This window comes from Pempheris klunzingeri, chromosome 1 (genome assembly GCF_042242105.1).
Source record: "Pempheris klunzingeri isolate RE-2024b chromosome 1, fPemKlu1.hap1, whole genome shotgun sequence".
NCBI lineage: Eukaryota > Metazoa > Chordata > Actinopteri > Acropomatiformes > Pempheridae > Pempheris > Pempheris klunzingeri.
In genome coordinates, this window is record NC_092012.1 from 11,974,404 (window position 1) to 11,996,070 (window position 21,667).

The window sequence follows — 21,667 nt, forward strand, 5'->3', positions numbered from 1 at the left end:
GCTTTGAGTTTAGTGCTAATTAGCAAATGGTACCTTACAAACCAGATAAACAAACATAGTAAAGATGGTAAACATCATACCTGCTAAACTTCAGAACGTTAGTAATTTCATGTTAATCTATGCAAGAATGCTGGAATTAGCATTTAGCTCAAATCTATGCTGTGCCCAAGTACAGCCTCACAAACCAGGTGCATGACTGTAGTCTTGTTGTGGGTTCAACTTATTTTTCATTTGCCAAAGAGCTAGGGAGCAGTTAGCTTAGCTTAGCACTAAAGGCTGGTAGTGAGAGAAAATATTTAGCCTCAGTACAATATGTCTCGGCTGTTAAATCTGTATACAAGCAGAAAGTTATAAATGAGCAATTTGGTTTTTTTTAAGAGAGATTTGCATGGTGTAACTTGACAAACACTAGCCAGTCTTCATGACTATGTGCAGCTTTAAGAGTCTTGTCATCCTGAGGTTGCCAGGTATGGCATCATTGTCTCTGTATAGATACCAAAACCAAAACCAGACACTGGAGACACTGCAACGAATCGTTGGGTGGACAGATAAGCTCTGTCATTTCCCTCAAACTGAGCCATTCCTTTAAAGTAGTAAAGCTAACTGTCAGTGTGCACGTGGATTCTTTTACTTATCTGAACGTGTGCACCACGGTTTCTTCCTACTTTTCTTCAATTCCAGCCAAGGTTCATATCACCTCTCCCCTCTCTTTGCTTTGAATACATCTCAATAAATTTTAGAGCTTGAACATTATTTTATTTATTTATGACAAAATAGTCTTCATTTTGAGTCACAACAGCGACTGAAAGTTATGAATTTCCATCAGCATCCGTTCCTTCGAGAATGCATTATAATTGATATGCTTGAAAAATCTGGATTTGAACTTTCAAGTGGCTGTATGGTAAAGCTGAGAACGTTATCTACCTAAAGGCACAACAGCTTCAAAGCTGTGTAGTCAGCAGGAAGGACCCTAACTTTAACATTACAGTCCAGTGGACTAAGCCTACCTCTACTGTGACTATTAGCCACAACTTTATTGCTATTATATGGAACAGTGAGCATTGAACGAACTCAGAGCTCAAAGAAAATGGGCCATATGAAAATTAAGTCATGTGTATGTTAAGTTTAATATCCATTCTAGGCTCGTTCTGCCCCTTTTTTTTTTTTTTTGCAAGCGTGAAGTGTTGATTGATAAACTTTATTTTCCCTCAGGAGGAAGTTACATTTTAGTCCAAAGCAAAAAAGTTCACAATTAACATTTTGTTTTTAATTTTATTTTGTTGATCCAACAAAAAATGGCTATAACCATGAAAATAAATAGAAATATACTGTACAGATGGTACTATACAGAATACGATACTAGATACAGAGCAATACAGACAATATACATGAAAATCTCTTCAAAAACATGGAAAAACAAGACAATCAGTCACCATAATCATCACATTGCCGCATTGTCACAAAGTTTGAGCAGCAGTGTGTGAATAAAGTTAGTCATGCTCAGAGTTTGACCTTACCTTTTCTAGGATATTATATAAAAGTGCGTATTGGGGATTAACATGGGTTTTCCTTGAGTCCTCCGGCTTCTTCTCAGAGTCCATAGACACACATGAATGTTTTCCTGTCCCTGTGAATCTGACGGTTGACTGGCGACCTGTACAGTTTGTACCCTGCCTCTCACCCAATGTCAGCTGGAATCTACCCCAACCCCCCGTGACCCCTCAAAAGACAAGCGGATACTGTTAATGACTGGATATGAAGATAGATTACTAGCAAGGTTGTGCACCTAATTAAATAAATTAACTGGTAAAATTCAAATTAGAGTTTATCTTTAGCTCATTTCGCAATCAGTAAATCAGTAAGGTTTTTACTGTATCTAACAGTAAATCCATTGTGTTTCTTTGAGGTATTCAACCCGACACCTCCAGTGCAAAAAGAAGGTGACATACCAAACATCTAGAGGACATCACATAAACCGCGACCCTCCCTCTCCCCTCCTGCTGCCTACTGAGCTGATTTCCTTTGTTGTAAAGCTGAGAAAGGCTTTCAGTCGATGCGTTACCACATTTGAACACCTGTGAACACCTGTTGTTATAAGATCGATCTCAGTGGCAGGAGGGGAAGCCCAGATTTGTGGTTTAGGAATTGGATTGAAGCTGTGTGTAAGAGGCCCAGTGGGACGTTGAATCCTCTAAGTGATTAAGGGATGTGAAAGGCTTTGTGCCCTTCAAAAGTGTTGTATAACTGCACACACTATTTGAAAGAACGATAGTTATATTTTAATCCATAACATAATGGTGTGATGACAAGACTGCGCTTTGAACAGATTAAAGTAGTGGTTGGTGAAATTCTTGGATTGAAGGCAGTTTTTGCGGATGATTCAGCGGTCTGTGTGACTCCGCATACCCCAGTCTGTTTACTCAAGCCCAAATAGCTACGCCTTGGAAAAAGAATAAAAACCTGACACTTATGAAAAGCCACTTTGCCTGCTCTTACTCTTATTTTCAATCTCTCTCTGAAGCAAAACGTCCTGATGAGGATTAGGCTCAGGCCGCGTTTGATAAGACGAGTTAGTGAGAAACACGTATCACTCCTCCAGGGGAGGTTTTAAAGAGGTGGCACCAGGCTGATGCCCTCTCGCTGACTACAAAAACAGCCAACACAGCAAACTCTCAGCGAGCTGGATCCTCCCACGAAGTGGTCAAGCAAGGGACTTTACAGCTTATTTCATCCAGGAATACTTGATTCTCAGGGCATTAAGATGCATGGTTGTTAATGCATGACTGGTAAATTATTTGTATGTTGCAGTTATAGAGCCTTGTTCTCTCAGTCAGAGCAAAGACACCCCTCTTATTATAGCCTGTGGCTACATGATATCATCTTTGCTGACACTTTTGTTAAACATTGATTAACACTGAACTCAGTGACAGTGTGTTTTCTCTTCCCTTCCCTTCAACAAGTTGCTTCGTTGACCTCCTCCACCTTCCATCCTACATATTATAGCTAAACTCTCGTTAACCCTTCTAGCCTGCAGGTCTTTCATTGTCATTATGAATGGCAGTGTCCACTTAAAAACACCACTGGAACCTCTATTTCAACTGTTACATTTACACTTCTGTATCATTTTGTACAGATATTCATTGTCACCAGAGGATGAATCCTACAAACTTTGGTCTGGCTTCTACTAGTTTTAACTGAAAAATGTGGACAACATTTAGAGGGTTGCCATGAAATTTGGTACACACCTTCGCCTGAAGATAAACCATAGAAGTTCATTATTCCCTTAGTTTTCCTCTTGTGCCATCATCATGTAAAGATTTTACATTTTTCCAATGCGTTGGTGAATGACCAAATAAGTGAGGATATTTTAGTTTAATAGTTTAATAGTAATTAACATATGTTTGCATGCTAATAAACTAAACTAATCTAGTTAGGATTATACCTGGTAAACCCCTTGCATGTTAGCGTTCTCATTGTGTGCATTAGAATTAAGTTGCTAACAGAGCAGCTAGGATGACTGCAGGCTCTTAGTCTTATATCTTACATAAGACATGTTTTCCACTCTTTCACCGTACTTTCTTCATCTCTGTTAATTTGTCATCTAATTTTACCATCTTCTCACCTGCCATCCTTCGTCTAACGGCTCATTGATCTCATTAAAGGTTACAGCCTTATTTGGCCCAGTATGTCACTCTACTCCCTGCCAGCTATTTCATCTCCACTACATCTTCCACCTCATTACCCCTCAGTTAACATGACTAAACTTACTTGTCTTCAAATGGTTTTCAACAAGTGCCATACACAGTGCCATGTCTAAATGAGAATTAGTGGTTTTGTAAAATGTTCAAATTTTTTCCTGTTGGAAAAATGAATACATTACTCACTGGATGTGAAACATATTAACTTAAATCCCACTGAGAAGAACAAAAATCTTTGCACTTCTCTTTTACATTCTCTCATTATTTTGAACACTTTGACCTTTTCAGGTTGCATTTATTATAAATCAGCCAAGTTTATGTGTTACTTGGCTAATTTGTAAATGCAAAATGATGAATTCAGCTAAATTAAGCTTGGTATTTGCTAACAAGTAGAAATCTGGCCCACAGTGATTTTTCTCAGTCTGAGCAGGTGCATTCAGATAGAAATTGAGCTATTGGATGTGGTGACATTATGTGGATTTAGCTGAAACAAAACAAAATTGTCTTTGGCGGTTGATGTGGCCAAGGCCTGACAAGGGTTTTCCAAGCCTTTTAGCAAATCCATTCAGGGAAAGGCACCATTGTGCCCCTGACACTGAATGCACTAAGCAGGTACAATATGCAAAATGCATGGATGGAGGATATATGGATGGATGCTGAAATGAATCTATTACAGCTTCACTTGGAACTTAAAACCTATTAATAATTGAAATCTAATTTCCTTATAATAGCTGATGAGTTGTAGACATGCAAGTGGATGAATCGTGGCTGGAAAAAAAAATGGTGAAGGGAGTTGAAGTGGTAGAAGAAGATTTTTATGTCCCCATTTAATTGGTAAAAGATTGGTTATTTCTCAAAAGTGGAAAGCTGTGATTTTATTTTCCATTTCTATTTCAGACGTGCTGATGACTATGTGTCTTCACAGTTTTGTGACATTTTGTTCCTGAGCTCCTTTGAGCTAATTCCGACTCAACGGAACTCAAGGTGCATCAGTTACCTTGAGCAAGAGTGATGTTATTTTCTCTACTAATTAAAAACTTCATATCACCCATGTCAAAGTGTTTCACTCTGTCTAGAAACAGGCAAGGTGAAACACTGGGAGGTTTTGTGATCGGTAGGTTGTGTTGCAGAGGAGCTCATTTGACACACAAATCTGGCAAAGCGATAATACACTGCCTCGCTGTGCGACTAAAATCTCCAAGCACCTCTTAATAATAAATTTATTATTCATGATGATAATTGAACTACTTCTGTAGAACCATTTAGTCACCTGCATTATTCATTTAAACTAGCTGTGCATAATGAATGTGGCAAAGCAGCAACAACACAAAAGACTGTCTGTTTATGTTTTCACACACTTGAACCGATGTTGTTGCCCCCAAGGCTTTGACATTCATGCTTCTTTGATTGTTGATGTGTTTCTACCGGAACAAATTAAAAATAATCTGACATTTCTTTTTTTTTGTGTGTGTGTATTAGTTTATAAAGTAATACAAAAGGATGTCAGCTGTGATGCTAAAGGAAAAATAGAAGAAGTCTCTAAATGTTGCCCTTGTTTCATACAGATCTTTGCTTGCACATCTGATCATATGAACATACTTTACACATGTGTGTGCATCTAGAGCCAGTCCTGCTCCTAGAAAGCTGCTGTACCTGTACTGTTTTATGTGCATGTAGCATGGAATAAGACCCGTTCAAAGAAAAAGGCCATCTGAGGCGCAATAAGATTAAACATTAAAGGCCCTGTAAGTGATATTGGCTTTTTTTTTTTTTTTCGAACTTGCCACCCATTCTTGCAGAATAGCCCCTCCCTCCTTCCCTGTTTTCTGCTATAATGAATGTAACTACCACTAAAATTAGTTACTGCACTAACAACAAGCTTCACTGCTATAGTTTAACACACCATGAGCCTCCTTTTAAGCCCAGGCAGTTTAATTACCCTGGTGCTTGTTAACAACAGTGCACATGCAGGACATGAAGGAATCATCTGGTTTGCATCGCTAATTACATATTATTACATATAATTATGTATATTATTAAAAGCTATATTCAATTCCCAAAGAATCATTTGAAGTTGCTCTATTAAAAGATTTATCAAACATAGCATCAGTATATTGAATTCCCAAAGGCTTATTCCCCAAGTATAGTACTTATTGATTTCAGGGATAAAAAAGGCCTCATTCAGTCCAGCTTTGATATTCTGGTCAACAGCCCGCTGTCACCTTGATGTGATCCACCCCCAGGAAAGAGAAATACAGTATGAACACACAACCCCCACCTCCTCGTCTTCTCAGCATGTACACTATAGAGTCTGAGCACCTCTAGAAACAAGGGCGAGTTAATGCAACATCAGAGAAAATAAACACTCTTTGGACTTACGTGAATATGAGGTACTCTTGGGAGACACGGATAGAGCCGTCCGGTGTTGATGCTAACAATCAGCCTGGTTTTATATTTGAGTCAATTTATATCATATATTATATTTGAGACAATATATTTGAGTTACGATCAGGAAATTTTGACCATGCTTTTTTGCCCTTCTACTTCATTAAAGAGATGCTGCTGTTGTGTTCAGATCTCAGCAATTGCACAGCCAATATAATAACCAATAAGAATAATGGCCAAATCTACAAACCAGAGTTGTGCTTCGATACTTTGCAGCAGCTGGCTACATTGGTCACAAATAGATTGCTTTTTAACAAATTCCATGTCTTTGATAGGGGACAAAATCCACAGCTCTTGCTTTGTGTATTTTTAGTTCATCCAATGCAAACATGAGGCTTCAGCAGCAAATCATATAGATACCTTCCAAAGATCTTATTGGTACGAATTTCCCTCTTTGTATTACCAACCCTTTGCTGTCGCTCAGCAAGCACTTGCACTTATAGCACAAACAAGGACATCTGCACTAAATTACTGTCATTTTTGAAGATATTTTCTCCAGCTCACTCTGCTAAAGCATAATATCAGCTTCAACTAAACTTTATAAGCCATATTTACACAGAGCAATGACTGTGGATATCGTCCAACATTTCCTTTGACTGCTGGAAAAGGTTTTGAAGTGGCCAAAAAGTAACTCTGCACAGGTCTGGTACAACTGCCAAGGCACTTTGTGGTAGACTTCAGCTTGCTTGGCTGTGTGATGGTAGCAATGTTGTTGGTAGTTTTGTAGCTAATATTAGCTGCAGTTATATATGCTTCATCATAGCAGAAAACAAACTCAGTAAAGCCAAATAATGTTACAGCCACATGGATGACTCAGAGAATGAAGCATTAGGTAATTATGCTCATCTGTCCTCTCCTACTTAGACATCTAGAGTGAGACTGCTCCGCATCGAACACCCTTCACGCTCTGAGGAAAGCAACCCCCGAGCCCACAATGGCTGTTGTGAGAGTTGGCTGGCTATTTTCTCTTGAATAAATGGAAGCTACGTTTGCGTCTTATATATCAGACTATTCAGCTAAATGGTTTATTTTCTGGAATTTCACTTATGTACAAAAAAAAAAAAAAATCTCTTTCACTTACACTTACACATTTAATAGCATCTGCAATACTGTCCAAAAGAGCTCCATAATGTACTGGCCAAAAACCCTATAACCTCAAATAATTACTCAGCATGTTTATTTATTAGTGCTGAAATAACTGTTCCTCACCTGTGACACACTTCAGATAATGACTGCTCTCCATTGTGCTTTAAAAGGACAATCCAGTTCCTGGCACAGCAGGTCACACTTCATCCACCAGACCCTGGAGCCCAGCAGAAAACGTCAAAATACACATTATATAAATGTTGGGATTTCAAATTAAAAGTTTGATACTGGACTTATATAAAGTAAAGAACTATAACAATTTTAACTTCATTTCTATACCATAAAAAACAGACTATAGGATGAATTTTAAAAGTTTTTTTTCAATATGTTTGACATTTCAATATATATTGGAGTACTACAATATACAGAATTACAATAAAACTAAAAAATGTGAACACAAGTTGCCACAACTTTCAACTGTCTGGTTGGCCAGCAGCATTTTATTTGCTCATCGGTATCCAGGAATGACCTGACTTACCACTGCTAGCTATAGATTTACTGCCAGTGTTTGGTGTTATTGCACTGTTAGAGGCAGATGTCCTGCTGCTGTACTGGATACAGTACGGTGCTGAGGCGAACCCCGCCACATGTGGGGGAGGAGGAGGAGGAGGAGGAGGAGGAGGAGGGGTGGTTGACGTGGGGAGGAGGGAGGAGGGGTGCTAGTTTCCAAGACAGGAAGTTAGCCAAGATGCTGATATCACTTACAGCGCCTTTAATCCCAAAAATATAATTATTAATAGCACTCTTCCTCTCTCCTGCGCGTCTTCTCCTCTGGGTGAACAGTCTTGAAAATGTATGTTATGGGTTTTGAGTCCTGAGTGCACTTGTAAGTTTCACAAGAACATCAAAACACAATCAAGTCGTGTGGATCCCTGAGGCTCTCGGCTGGGAGCTAGCACTTAGAGAAAGAGAGGATTAAGGGGGGAAACGAAGAGCGACTTAAGAAACAGGGAGATGATGGTATGAAGGGAAGCAAAAGAAGGGCATGCAGTTGGAAATAACTTTTCATCATTTTATAGTGCTGGAACCAGATGATAAGATATTTAAGACAAAATCTAGATTGGATGATATTGCTTTGTTCCTATCAGTTTTGATAGGAAGCTGAGTCTATGACTAATTGATTCCCTCATGCATTCATTCAGAAGTTTTATCCTCCTCTGCCATTAAGTACAGAGTTCACTGAATCGATCTGAAGCCCACTTCCAGCATAGAAACCTCTTAAATTACAGGTGTCATAATGCACTACAGAAGTGAGTGAACTCTGACAGCCAGAGAGAAGGAGTGAGGGAAAATTAAAAGCCTTTCTTTTTTTCACATGGTCAAGAAATCCTTCTTCGTTTTGCTCAACTTTGAAGCCTGAGTGTGAGGAATGGTAATTGAGACATCACTCACAGGAAGGAGAGAAAGATGAATAGACAGCAGGGAAGGAAAGAAGTAGAGAAAGTGACGTATGACTGGCTCACAGGGAGAGATGACAGGAAAACAAGCCTCTCTTTCTCCTCTGAATACTATAATGGTATTAGCAAAACAACAGACATGATGCTAAGATTATTTTAGATTACCAAGCGTGTCTTCAAAATTCCCACTGTCACCTGCTAACTGCTTTTTTTGAAAATAACAAATTGTTAAAGATTTTTAATCATTGCAACAACACTGTGTAAGGTTAGGCAACTGTGATTACGTGATGATCACACCTCATGTGTACACATACATACAGTTTAAAGAGATTACTGTAGCATCTGCTCTAAAAACATCCTTGATAAATGCCCATTATCCACCTTATCAGTCAATTAGTTACTTTACATGGGCAATGAATGATGTCTATGAATCACAACATTTATCATCTGATCTTTGCAGTGTGCAACACTGAAATTAAAGGGGCCCATATTCTGCTAATTTTCAAATTCATATTTGCAATTAGAGAAAACACATTAGTTTTCTCAGAGAGCAGATGTGGCTGCTGCAGCTGTGTTTCCAGCCTCTGTCTGAACGCTCCGTTTTAGAAGAACAGAAACAATCCTCTCTTCCCCTCTACGTCTTCGTGTTAGCGGGGGAGCTGGTGTTGGTGAGGAAAAAACAATGGTGGACAGCGACGTGGATTCAGTTTTCAGTGGGCAGAGACGGTTGCTGAAGGGCAGGAGGAGGTCACATGATTATCAATCCCCTTATGACATCTAAATGGAGCGTTTTCACGCACATTTACTGAAAATGGAAAAAGGAAAAACAGAGAGAGGATTGTGTTTTCTCAGAGCTTGGTGGTCTGTAGGCACACCAGAGACCCATATTTATACTGAAAAGACATTTAAAAAGTGCATTTTGTATAATATGGGACCTTTAAATTCTAATTTTGACTTGACTTTGACTTGACATTGCATTAAGCCTCTTGTGGCTGTTAGGGCAGCGGCACTGAATCAGAAAACTTACCAAGTGATGACACTTCATCAAAAAAACCTGATGGAGTCAGAAAGAAGTGAGCTCACCAGACCTCTGTAGCCCACTCTTGCATAACCTATGAGCATAACACACCCGGATCTCGGAACCAAACTGTCTGTGGTTGAGTTGCATTGTGGGTAATTTAAGAGCTAGGTTGAAGACTGCGGAATAAAAAAAGACGATGGTTCTCACCGCTGTCCTTTTTAAACCTATACATCTTGTCCATGTTACAGAAGCGTAAGTGCTAAATCAGTGGAGTGCTCCTTTAAGTGTTGCTGAAAGGAAAGAAAAAAACAAAGCTGCTGCTTGGAGAGTGTGCATATTTGTATGCAGCACCATATTCAAAGGTGTTTTTATTTTGGGTCAAGTTCAACTTTGCCGTTCGTGTACAGCCACCACAAGGGTAAACGTGTCAGTGTGGCTGAGCATCTTCTCAAAACTGTTGCAGTTTCTGTTTCAACTTCAGCCCTCTAACGTCTTCCCTTCCTTCTGAGGTCTGTGCTCTCTTGATAGTATTTATTTTGTGTGTGACAGTGGGAAACCAATCTTGGCACCCACCACAATGGATATTTGTCTTAATTTACCCGTTTACTTTATTGCCAGAGAGAAAATTGTTTTCTTCTTATTTTCCTTGAGCAATAATGATTTCACAGAAGGATGAAATGATGCCTTGATGATGAAGTTTTGAATGAAATATTTCGGCAAGATTTTTCGAACACCTTCATATCATTTATCCAATGCAACAATAAAATGGCTTACGTGATAATCTTGTGTGACTAAAATTCAATAGTCTCTCAGTGTTTTTCATTTCGGTGTCATTATATTTTCACCCTATCTTATCTTATTCATCTTTCGCCACAAAATGATTAATTGCTTCAGATTACAACTGGACAGTGTGCTCTCTGTATGGTTTGGTGTGTTTGTCATTGATGAGGACAATGGAGAGTTATTGATGTCACCACATTTATCTCAACTTATATGAATTTTAAAACTGCTCCTCGTATCATTTGAATTTACGTTATTCCTCAGACACACACACACACACACACATATGCACAGTATACTTGTGATTAAGGATGTCCAGGCCTGTCATTACACCGTGCGGTGTGGGGAAATGATGTCTCAGTAGACCTCCTGCAAAAGGCAGAGCAAGAGTTAAGACATTAATAGGCAGAGAAAAGCTATACAGCATCACTGTCTACCTCTGTGCTAGGACTGGCAAGATCAAAGGCTGACTGTGAGAGGGAGAGGGGGGGAGGAGGAGGGGAGGAGGGGAGGGGGGTGGAGAAAGACAGCCAGATACATAGACACAGAGGAAGGGAGAGAAAAAGTCATCCAGCGACAAGGAGACAGAGAGAATAGCAAGTTCTGAAAGCTCAGAGGGGACAGGGAGGCAGGTAAAGAAAAAATCGACAGGGAGGATAAATAGAAGACATTTCCCTTCTGCCACCTGCCTTATTGCTGACTTCAGATTATGCGCTGCATTGGCCTCAGTGTCACCTTCTGTATGCCTTGTGAAACCCTTGAAACAAGGCGGCTGCTGAACTTGTCTGGTCAGCACACTGACTACTGAGTCATGCTCTAATTGGAAATAAGCCCGCAGTGAACATGGCTTCATTGAGGAATAATGGGGCACCCACTTCGCACCACTGACAAATTCTTTTAGACACGGCGGGGCTCTGTGGAGGGCAGTGTCAGTCTGTTGGACCACTTTGGTCCAGACTGAAATACTTCAACAACTACCAGCAGATTGCCATGAAATATTCACAGACGTTTCCAGAAGTTGAATCCTGATGAATTTGATCGTCCTTTGACTTTTCTTCTAGCGCCACCGTAGGGTTGCCATTTGTGGTTTGAAGTGAAATGTCTTGTCAACGATTGGATGAATTGCCATGGAGTTTGTTTCAACATTCGCGCTCCCCTCAGGATGAATCGTGAGAATTAGCGCCACCCTCAGGGCAACATTTCAACACTTTGGGCAACACTTTGGCTTCGACCAAATACCTAAAAACACAAGCAAATGTTAGCGTGCCTCTATGCTAAACTAAGATGGTGAACATGACAAACGTCATACATGCTTAATGTCGGCACGTTAGCATTGTCACTGAGAGCATGACGTCGTTATACATATAGAACTTAAAGCACCACTGTGGCTAAGCACAGCCTCGCAGAGCTGCTCTGTTTTGTTTGGTGTCTGATGAAACTTTCTGAAAAGTCAAAGCAAGAATCGTTTACATTTTATTTGTAAGAAACGAAATGTAAAAAAAAAAAAAAAAACTGTACCGCTGCGATACATCAAGCTCTGCCAAAGTAGCACAGTTTATTACTGTTACACAGGTACAGCCATTTCATCAGTGCCAGATTTCACAGACAAACTGTCCCCAAGTTTTATCAAAATAGAAAAACATGGTGTGAAATAAATGAGAGGAGAGAGATCCTGCAACACTGACCACAGTCCACCATAACTGTACATGAATATATTAAGTGTACGTGCTCACATGCTTACATAAGATGAATAGACTATTGAATATCCAGGCTCCAAGAGGGCTCCATTATGTCTGAATTACCTCAAACCACTCTGTGATAAGTGTCACTGGTGTGATCCTGAATAATGACCCCCGCTAATGTTTTTATGAAGCTTTAAACTGAGAGTATTGGCATGAAATGAAATCAGTTTTAATCAGCCCCTTTCATACCTCTCCCCTCTGACTTCCTTTCCCCTTTTTTCCTTTGGGTGAAAAATCAATTATTCATGCTTTTCCTTCACCCGGGGAGTGTCCACCTCAACAAGGTTTGAATTCGGGAAGTTTAACAGAAGTGAAGTGAGAGCTCAGATGAAGCAACTCAATCTGGGTTCACTTTTTTTTCTGGATGAACATTTTATTCTTGGGGCACATGTACTGCAGGTATCCACGCTGGGGTCAGATAGATGTTAACAGAGAGCTTTGGTGTGTTTATTCCTTTAGGTGGGATCAAGCACACGCAAACCGCAGCCATGGATCTGGTTCACATGGGAAGTGTAGGAGTTAGACAGAGACGAGTGGTTAATTGTCAAACTCTGAGGAGCAAAATCTACTATTGGGAAAAATCTTCTTCTATTTTTAGGTTTTTAGGGGTAAATTCACATCAGGTTTCCAGGGAGGTGGCTGTACAAGGCAATGGTTTTTTTTTTTAAATCTGTTATTGTTCCAGGACCAGGCGAAAGCTTGACATTTGACTATTTATGCTTTCAAGCCTCAAGTTACATCATGACTTCAGGGGGTCAGGTATTACGGCAGTCAAGCCCAAGTCAGGTCTCAAAGCTCAGTTTTTAGGATTAAAGTGTGAGTGAAGTGTGAGTGAACAGCTCTGCAGGTCTGTCAGATATATGTGTATGTGCCATTTTTGGATTATTTTGGTCTGGTTGCGAAATATTTTTTGTGGAAATTAACATTAATTCTGCTTTACATGCTTTTTTTTTTTTTACTGTATTAAGAAAAAAAACAATGGTTTGCTTAATGGGTTTAAGATGCTTTTGCTGTTCACCATTCTGCATGAGTATAGTGACTGTTTAAGCAGTCAATAGCGTAAACTCACAATGACACGATGGCATAATTCAAGTACAATTTTACTGATCTGCCGTTCCAATTTGCATTTAATTTGAGGAAAAATGATGACTTGATACTTAAAACTGAACCTAGTAGTTCTTTCTCAAATCCAATTTCGCTGCAAGACTGGCCAAGGCTTTAGTTTTATATCTCCCGATCAATTCTGCATTTTCCTCAAAGGATGAATGAACGTCCGCGCCAGGGTAATGTGTCCAGCCTTCAGTCTGGTAAGCCAGTGCTTTGTCTTCTCGTGCAGCTGTTATGGATGTCTCCTTCCCTGCAGCTGTCGAGGCTCACAGAGGTCTACGGGAGGAACTACCAACAACAACAACAACAACACGTCTCCCCTTGCTGTGTTTATCAGTGGCAACACTGCGGTTAGTCTTGAAATTCTCTCTTTTTTTTTTTTTCTCCTTTCGCCCATGATTCCCCCTTTGAATTATAACTTGTCAGCAAGTTTTGAAGAAATGTTGAACTTGGATATACAGTTTTATTCAAGTTTAAAAACCCAAACATGTTCTCCTTGCTTTAGAGTTTCTTTTGCATTTGGCGTTTGTGTGTATGACAGACAGACAGTGGATGAAAGCATTCAAATTTTCAGTGTTCCCTTTCTTTATCTTATCTATCTATCTGAAGTTATTTCAGTTACCCTCTCACTTTCTCTCCTGTCCCATTCATTTCCCTCAGGCGTCGTCTGTCTGCGCTGACATTGATGTTACCTGATGTCTCCCTAGGCCACATGAGAGGGAATTTTGTTCCGTATCCACTCAGCTTCTCACGTTAAACCCCTTAATTTCTTTCTGTGCTATAATATATTGCATTTGGATTACACGGAAACTTACAATTTAGTTGTGCTGTCGTTCTCTGCAGTGTCACAGGTGGTGGTGTCATGATTGCTGCGAGATCATTATACACCTAGCTAGAAGTGGCAAGGTGATGACTCAAGCAGGTTCTTCTTTTTTTTTGTTTTTTAGAATTGCATCCCAGGTGTACAGTAGTCAGTTCGCCCGGTCCTAGTCTGCAATGCCTTTCTCTCTCTTAGGGATCCAAGATTGCCAACTTCAGGTTTTCTTGGTGGGCTTGTTCATTCTTTGCAGGCGTTTGTGCTTGTCCTTGTGTTGGATAACACTATATGCTTATTCTACTAATAAGCTGTAGCCCAATTAACAAAACTGGTGTGCTTTTGCATGCACGTGGACAGACAGTGTGACTTATCCTCTAGAAGTATTCACTCTTTGCAGACTTTTTTTTTTCCCCTCAGAGATTGGAAGTGGAACAATCAATCAAGAGCAGCAAGCCCGGTTACTCACTTCCACTGATGGAATATTGACAAATGGTGACGTTTGAAATGAGTGATGGGTACCCCAAAAGGGACCAAATCTATAGACCCACTTGTTAACTGTCCAGCACATTCAGTGTCAAATGCTTCTAGTCAAACATTTTTCACATGTGGGAAAATATCACATTGACAATGTGATTATTATAGTTGAATCTGATTGGATTTTAGCAGCACAAATAATAAACTAAATCAGTCTATGTTCTATACAGTATCACGTATGTGAATATATCATAATGTATCAAACATTGTACCCTAAAATCAACCCACAATTAAGAAATATTTGCCAGTTTGTAAACTACAGTGGATTTCAGAGCTTTTTTTTTTTCTGCTGAAAACAGCTGCCTGCTGCTAGGAATGGGGTTAATGAGAGCAGTGAGACTGAGCCAGTCTCACAGTACATTTATGGGCTGTGAGTGGAGCTTTAAAGCCTACTACTCGTACTACTAAGTGGATTTCAGCATGTCTGAGTTATACATCTTTCTTAATAACTGTGGTTCTATGAGTCCTTTCCCGCGACGTATTTTCATCACTATGTACACAGAATAAAAATAAAACATATAGGGTTAAAAGGATGCAAGGATTAACTTCATGGCAACGTATCCAAACACAAAGTGCCAGAGCTGAATGTTACCAGACTGAAAAAAATGGCATTCAGGCTTAACAGAGCTCTGGCCAGATTAGCCTGCTTAGCTATATTGTCCACAGGCCTTCAGGACCATCCTATGCTCCATATCTCTTTCTCATTCCACCTTCTGTTCTACAATTCCTCCTCTATTTCCCCCTCCTCCTCCCACTTTATTGTCAATGACTAGAGTTTTAATGATTACATCTGGCGGTGGCACAAATTAATTCCTGCCTCTCTGGCAAAAAGCTGTTCCCCACCTGATTATGCAAAGCAGGCCTACATTCTCTGCCTTTGAAGTGGAGGAAAAGCTGCTTAGAGATTCTCCCCTTGAGGAAACACTGCAATATGGGGAGCATCAACAAACCAGAGTTCACAGAAAGGTCAGAAACACGGTTAACCCCGATGAAGCTCCACTTCATCTCCACATGTCGCTACTTTTAAGTCGCGTTGATGCTGTGGTGGTGCAACGATGCGCTCGAATCATAGACTGAAGCCTTCTTTTCAAAGTCGTGCAGGAGTAGAGCAAAAGTAGGACAACCAATAAAAATAGCCATATAAATGCACCCAACAACGCTTGTGTTTACGGCCACGCAAAGTAGTTGGCTGAAACCGGTGCAAGGCTCTTGTAGCTCTCCTATTTCAGCAATCATATCCTTGACAGTGTCTCACAGCGTCGCTCACAACCACCAGCCTTGTGTATTTGGGAGGAAGAAATAAGGGTTTCCACACATAACTGCCTTCGCAACACTGTGTTGTCGGTCTGTTATGTTCAAAAGGTAAAAATACATGAATTCTTGTCAGCAGTCACTTTCAAAAACGCCTTCCGTTTCTGGTCTGAGCAATCACGGGCTGATGAAAAGCTCCAACACTGCTATGAAACGGCGTCTTCTTTTCAATGAGGCATGACACAATAACAGTCCTCCCAGGTAATGAGCTGCAATAAGAGATGATACTGCCTTCCCAATCACACTGAAAGGAGGTATGATTACAGATGTTAGATTACCTCCAGTGAGACTTACAGCACGGCTTAATGCAGAGTAGGACAATACAGCGAGGAAATAAGAGGGGGGAAAAAAAAAAGAAGAACTGTGTGTTAATTACAGTAATGATGCTGCTCATCCCGGTTATTTAACTAATCTCTCAGACAAGAAACTTTTAGCCTCCTGCTGAGTTTGTGTTATGGCACTTAGATATTCAAAAACAAACATAAGCCAATAAGCATATCAGTCATGGCTGTTTAGATGGAAACTCTGTCAAGAGGTAATCAAACTGTAATGAGTGCGACCTGATTAAGTGACTTGAAGCTTGGAAGGTGGGAGCTTCTGTGGTGCCAAGTCTTCTTGTGTCATCTCTCATTCATTTAACCACCACTCAGAGTACTTAGAGACTGAAACTGAACTAAAACCATAATTAAAAAGTGAATGAATTTTGCAGTCTTATAGTAATATCAATTTTATTATATCACGTGGACAGTGTTATTAATGTCAAGCACTTAACAAACACAGAGTTGATATCATCTATTTCAAATCTGGAGCATACGCTTCCAAGAAAGTAACAGTCGGCGTTCACACTTGATATGTATGGATCTACCAACAGTTTGCAATTACGGTAGCTGTTTTTCACCTTCAGGTAATGTGTTAAACCTGCAAATGATGACTTCCTTTGTCTATGTTTGGTGACACCTACACGTTTCCATCTGTCTGTCTGCTAAAGCTGGCATGGAGCCATTTCCATGAGGTACTTTACATCTTAAAATAACCACAGGTAACAAAAGTCCTACAAAGGAAATGTGTAAGTTTGGCCATTTGTTGCCATATATCTTATCTGCACAGGAGGATACACACTATTTCCTCCTTCTAATACGAGACAAAAACATGGGTCCCCAGGTCTTGCCGGGCTGAGGAACCACTAAAATGCCGAGCCTGTGATGATAAGAGGACGCGGTGCCGTTCTGTGGCTGTGGGGATGGCTTGTGAAGCGTCGGCGCATGACCGGGGCGAGCAGGGCTAAATGCAAAGGATTTTGATAAAGGAATGGCAATCTCATCCCACAGGCCTTCAGGTTCGGCCTCAGGACAGTCATTTAGCACCGTCTCAATCACAGCATAGTTCTCAGAGCTGGACAGTGTGCAAGTGGAATAGACCACAAGGCCCCCTGGACGCACCGCTGACAGTGCAGACCTGCAGGGAGAGGACAAATACTGCACTTCATGACAAGGGATTACCATTTCAAACACTGCTGCAGAGTCGGATAATATAAAGTTGCATGCTAATGGCCACCGCTTATACACTAGACTGTATATATCATATACATGTTGAGTCTCTCCTCCCTCATAAACTAAGTGATTTAGCTTTTTTTTTTTTGTTACCGGTTCAATTGGAATTTGTCCACATATAATACAGCCTCTGTGTAATTCTATTCGTTGATTTCTGTTGTTGACAATTCACATGTTAAAGAGCTGATTTCCAGACCTCTTTTAATCCTTGACAAACTATATCATTCACCACTAGAATCTACTATAATTACACTTTGTTTGGAATTATAATAAACCTAAGTCCTTATTCATACAGTGTTTATATTATTTTGTGTATCGCTTAAAACACAGGCAAATATTTCATAATTCCTCATCTGAACCAAAACAATGTTTGGACACATTGCAGAAATGTACTTAGGCTGGGGAGAGGGCTTACCTAAGCAGTTGAGCCTGGAGCGCAGGCAGCCTGCCTCTCTCTTTTAGTCTCTGTCCCCCCTGCTGGCTGCTGGAAGAATATAACCAGCTCCTGTCATTAGAACATGGAGCATCGACTAAAACCTGCAACAGAGAGAGCAAGAAATGAGAGTAGTTCAGAGTCTGAGTCCGCACAGTCCATTAGGGTAAAGGCAGTGAGAGTAAGAAAGCTTAAATAGTGAATGGCAGATGAAAAGACAAACGCTGGAGGTCTGTAAAATAATCAAAGTACATATTCTATTTTCCCCACAGCACCTGTATAATTAGGGTCAAATTATGTTCAATCAGGGTGAAAAAAAGAATCTCTCCCCCAAATCACACACGTCCCTTACTACACAGTGTCGAAAATTAATTAAAACAACTGCCTCTGAAACTTAACACCTTGGTTGAGAATCGTCCTACAAATCTGTCCTCTGTGCAGAATGCAAAGCCATATCACTGCCACAACACAGCTTGAATCTGTGCAGTCTGCTTGCACTCTATTGCCTTTCAGTCTTTGTTCACAGTGTCTTACTTTCAAGCTTTTCATTCTGTGCTTTCCTTTTTTTTTCAATATTTTGCTCCATTATCAGTCACTTTTGAGTCCTTTGATTCCTCCCAGCCATTTGTCTGTCTCTTCTTGGCTCCTATTTTGAATAAACGGTTTTCTTCTTTTCCGCTGGGCTTATTAGGTTCTGTTCAAAGGCTTGCTGTTCTCATTCATTTTTAACCACGACCTCGAAAAAGAACTGTGACATCTCAATTTGTTGAACACTGCAGCAAAACTCAGTCACATGCTGCCACAAACATGACTCTCCCTCACTTTGTCATATGTTCCTGCTTCACTTTGCCCAAAACACCGTCCATCCTGTGCAGACACAATCACTCTGCTGTTTAGTGGGTGAGGCAGAAAAGACTCCAGGGTTTTGGCCAGCCAGTCCCGTCTGTGAGGATCTGGTTCATTACAGCAGAGAAGTGCTGGAACATAACACAGGGGAGCATTACTTATTACCTGTATGCAAATGCAAATGTTCACAGCAGACAAAACTATTCCTTAGAGCCAACAGTAGCAACTTACATGCAAAGCACACTTTTAATAAAGATAAATGGATTCATTCAGTATCTAAGCATTACCATTAAGGTTTATTAACTATGAGTTGATAAATACACTTCATTATTGTGTATTATCAATACTAAATGCTAATATTTAGTCTATTGCAAAGTCATAACGTGACGAATACATTCAGCAGCATATAAACTACATTTTATCTTTTATCCTTTACTGCCTTGTTTTAAAAACTGTCCCTAAAATTCACAATCTTATACCTCTTACTTAGAAATAAGTTTAAATAAAAGTTTACAAAATCCAGTAACATATTTGTTTTACCTGGTGTGGCACACTGCATTATGGCTAAGGCTTTGCCCCCAGGCGCAGAGCAAAGATCCAAAACCTTCTCCCCATCTCGGACTTGTAAAGCCAAGACTGGAAGCAGGGAGGCAGCATTCAGGAGGTAGTACTGCTTCAGCTGGCCAGGCCTGTGGGCCTGAGAGGGAAACCGCAGTGGATACGGGTGGATGTAACATTGTAATGAAGGACGGGGCAAAGTCTGTGAAGGCTCTGATTGAAGGTCCTGACCAAGCGCATGAGAGGCCTGGTCAGGTTGGAGATGGGGGTCATTAGGAGGGCACTTGGAGATGCAGTGAGGTGGCAACAGAGAGTCCTTTCCCTCTTGGTCTTCAGAATTTGACACTGCTGATGGAACATCACAAAGTGACGCGGAGACGTCCGTTTCTGGCAGCAATGTGGAAAAGCCCTGCGATTGGAGAATCTGAGCGATGTCTGTCACAACACTGAAGCGGTTGAGCATGACCCCATACTGCCAAGACTGAGGCTCCAGAAGCACTGCTCTGCAGGAGAAAAGCAGCCCAAATGAAGGAGGAGTGCAAACACCGTTCACGTGTATGTGCTGCATTCATTATTTCAGAATTTACCTTACAGAGGGCCACAAGTCTCCAAGTTCCTGACTGTACTGCTGGTCAAAGCAGTCCAGCACTGGCTGACATGAAGGTCTCTCTTTTATGCGCTTTTTTGTTACCTGTAACAAACAGACTGCAGTGAAATCCAAGAGAGCCACGAAATTAGGCAAGTTTAACAGGGACATTTTTATTAGATATTTGATATTCTAATGTACAATTTCAATTCAGTTCAGGTCACTGACTGTACAGTTTAGTTTAAGGGGGATTTTCCCTTTAAGTTCCTGAACTCAGGCTGGAAAAACTGCCTTGTAGTTTCTTGTACACTCACTACCTCTGGTGGACGTTGAGTGTAGAATCCAACCTATTAGGAATCACTGCAGGTAGATGTGATTGTAGAGCTTAAATGGCTAAATGTGCATGAGAGCTGCGTGAACTTTGCCAGATTAAACCACCTATTGCATCTGGGCCAAGAGAGAGGCACTTGGAGGTCATTGTTTATATCATACAGAATTACAATTAACTATTTAAAATTGCATTAATATATATTTTTTTTGTTGTTGTTAATATTAATTTATATAATTTGCTTGCTACACAATCGTTAGCCCATGCAATTAAAATCTGGGCTGTCTGTAATAGTGTCACTAACCATGTGAGTCTCCACTGTGACTCTTTTGGAGATTTGGACAAAAAAAATAAAAATATTAGCACGTGTTTTGAGCACACACACAACTTCTGTTATATCATGTAGTGTTTTTGAGTCAAAAGTACTTAACCCCTAAAGTTTCCCATCCCATTTACTAGGCAATAAGCCAGCTGCTTATCCCTTGAGGAAAACATTTGAGCTACTGTTGCTGTTTTTATCGCGTTTATATTCTAGCTAGCAGTCGGTACGAACCTTTAGCTAAGAAAGTATTGACGGATTGTAGAAAAATGGATGATGAGTAAATCAGTTAAGGTGACATCAAATGTAAAATGTGTAACAGGAGCTGCGACAGAACACGGCTGACAATAAAACCAGCCAATTGCTCGCAAAGACAATATAAATGACAAGCATCGCTCCCCTCATGTGTATTTACCTGATTATTAGCAGCTCCTTTTCGCTCGTTTAGTTGTAAATCAACCTCGGGACCCGTGTGACAGTTAACCTTACACAGCCACCGCTGAGGTGTCGATGCTAGCTGCTCAGTTTTTAAGCTAATTGTCCTCCACGTCCTGTAAAACTGATGTATTGGACACATGTGTTTTGACATTCGGGTTTCTATTTTGACTGACAACCCTAATTATATGTTTAAATGTATTTTCACAACAGTAGTTTTTCCTCATATGCCCATAGATGTATTGCTCTGGGTCGTGTCCGTTGCCCAAATCCGTCCTCCGTAAACTGTGACTGTACTTTAGTTCCACCTGACAAACGGCTAATTTGTTATCCGTCCTTACCGTCAGTTTTTGGGGATATTAATTAGGGGGTTAACGTATAAACACAATCTATAAATTTAAAATGTAATTTTATCACCTGTTCAAACATCTTAAAACACATTATTGTGAACCCAGGACACTCTGTCCTGGTCAGGGGTGAAAACAGTGACTATTAAAATCCAACCCCAATCTGAGTTGCAACCATCTTCCTTTCTTTCCTTTAATCCACTGGAAATATTGGCTTTAAAAGTTGGTTTTACTTCATGTAAACACTTTAAAATTCAAATAACAGGT

General features: G+C 40.3%; 1 protein-coding gene across 1 annotated transcript; it reads right to left on the reverse strand.

The window, feature by feature from the left end:
- Window positions 1–16,764: 16,764 nt before the first annotated feature.
- nsun3 (NOP2/Sun RNA methyltransferase 3) lies at window positions 16,765–21,297 on the reverse strand. Its single transcript, XM_070832830.1, has 6 exons — window positions 21,034–21,297; window positions 19,973–20,076; window positions 19,368–19,888; window positions 18,804–18,958; window positions 17,964–18,085; window positions 16,765–17,453 (listed from the first exon to the last, which is right to left on the reverse strand). Exons 1-6 carry the CDS (start codon window positions 21,205–21,207, stop codon window positions 17,117–17,119), a joined length of 1,413 nt encoding a protein of 470 aa, XP_070688931.1. The 5' UTR covers window positions 21,208–21,297; the 3' UTR covers window positions 16,765–17,116.
- Window positions 21,298–21,667: the final 370 nt, after the last annotated feature.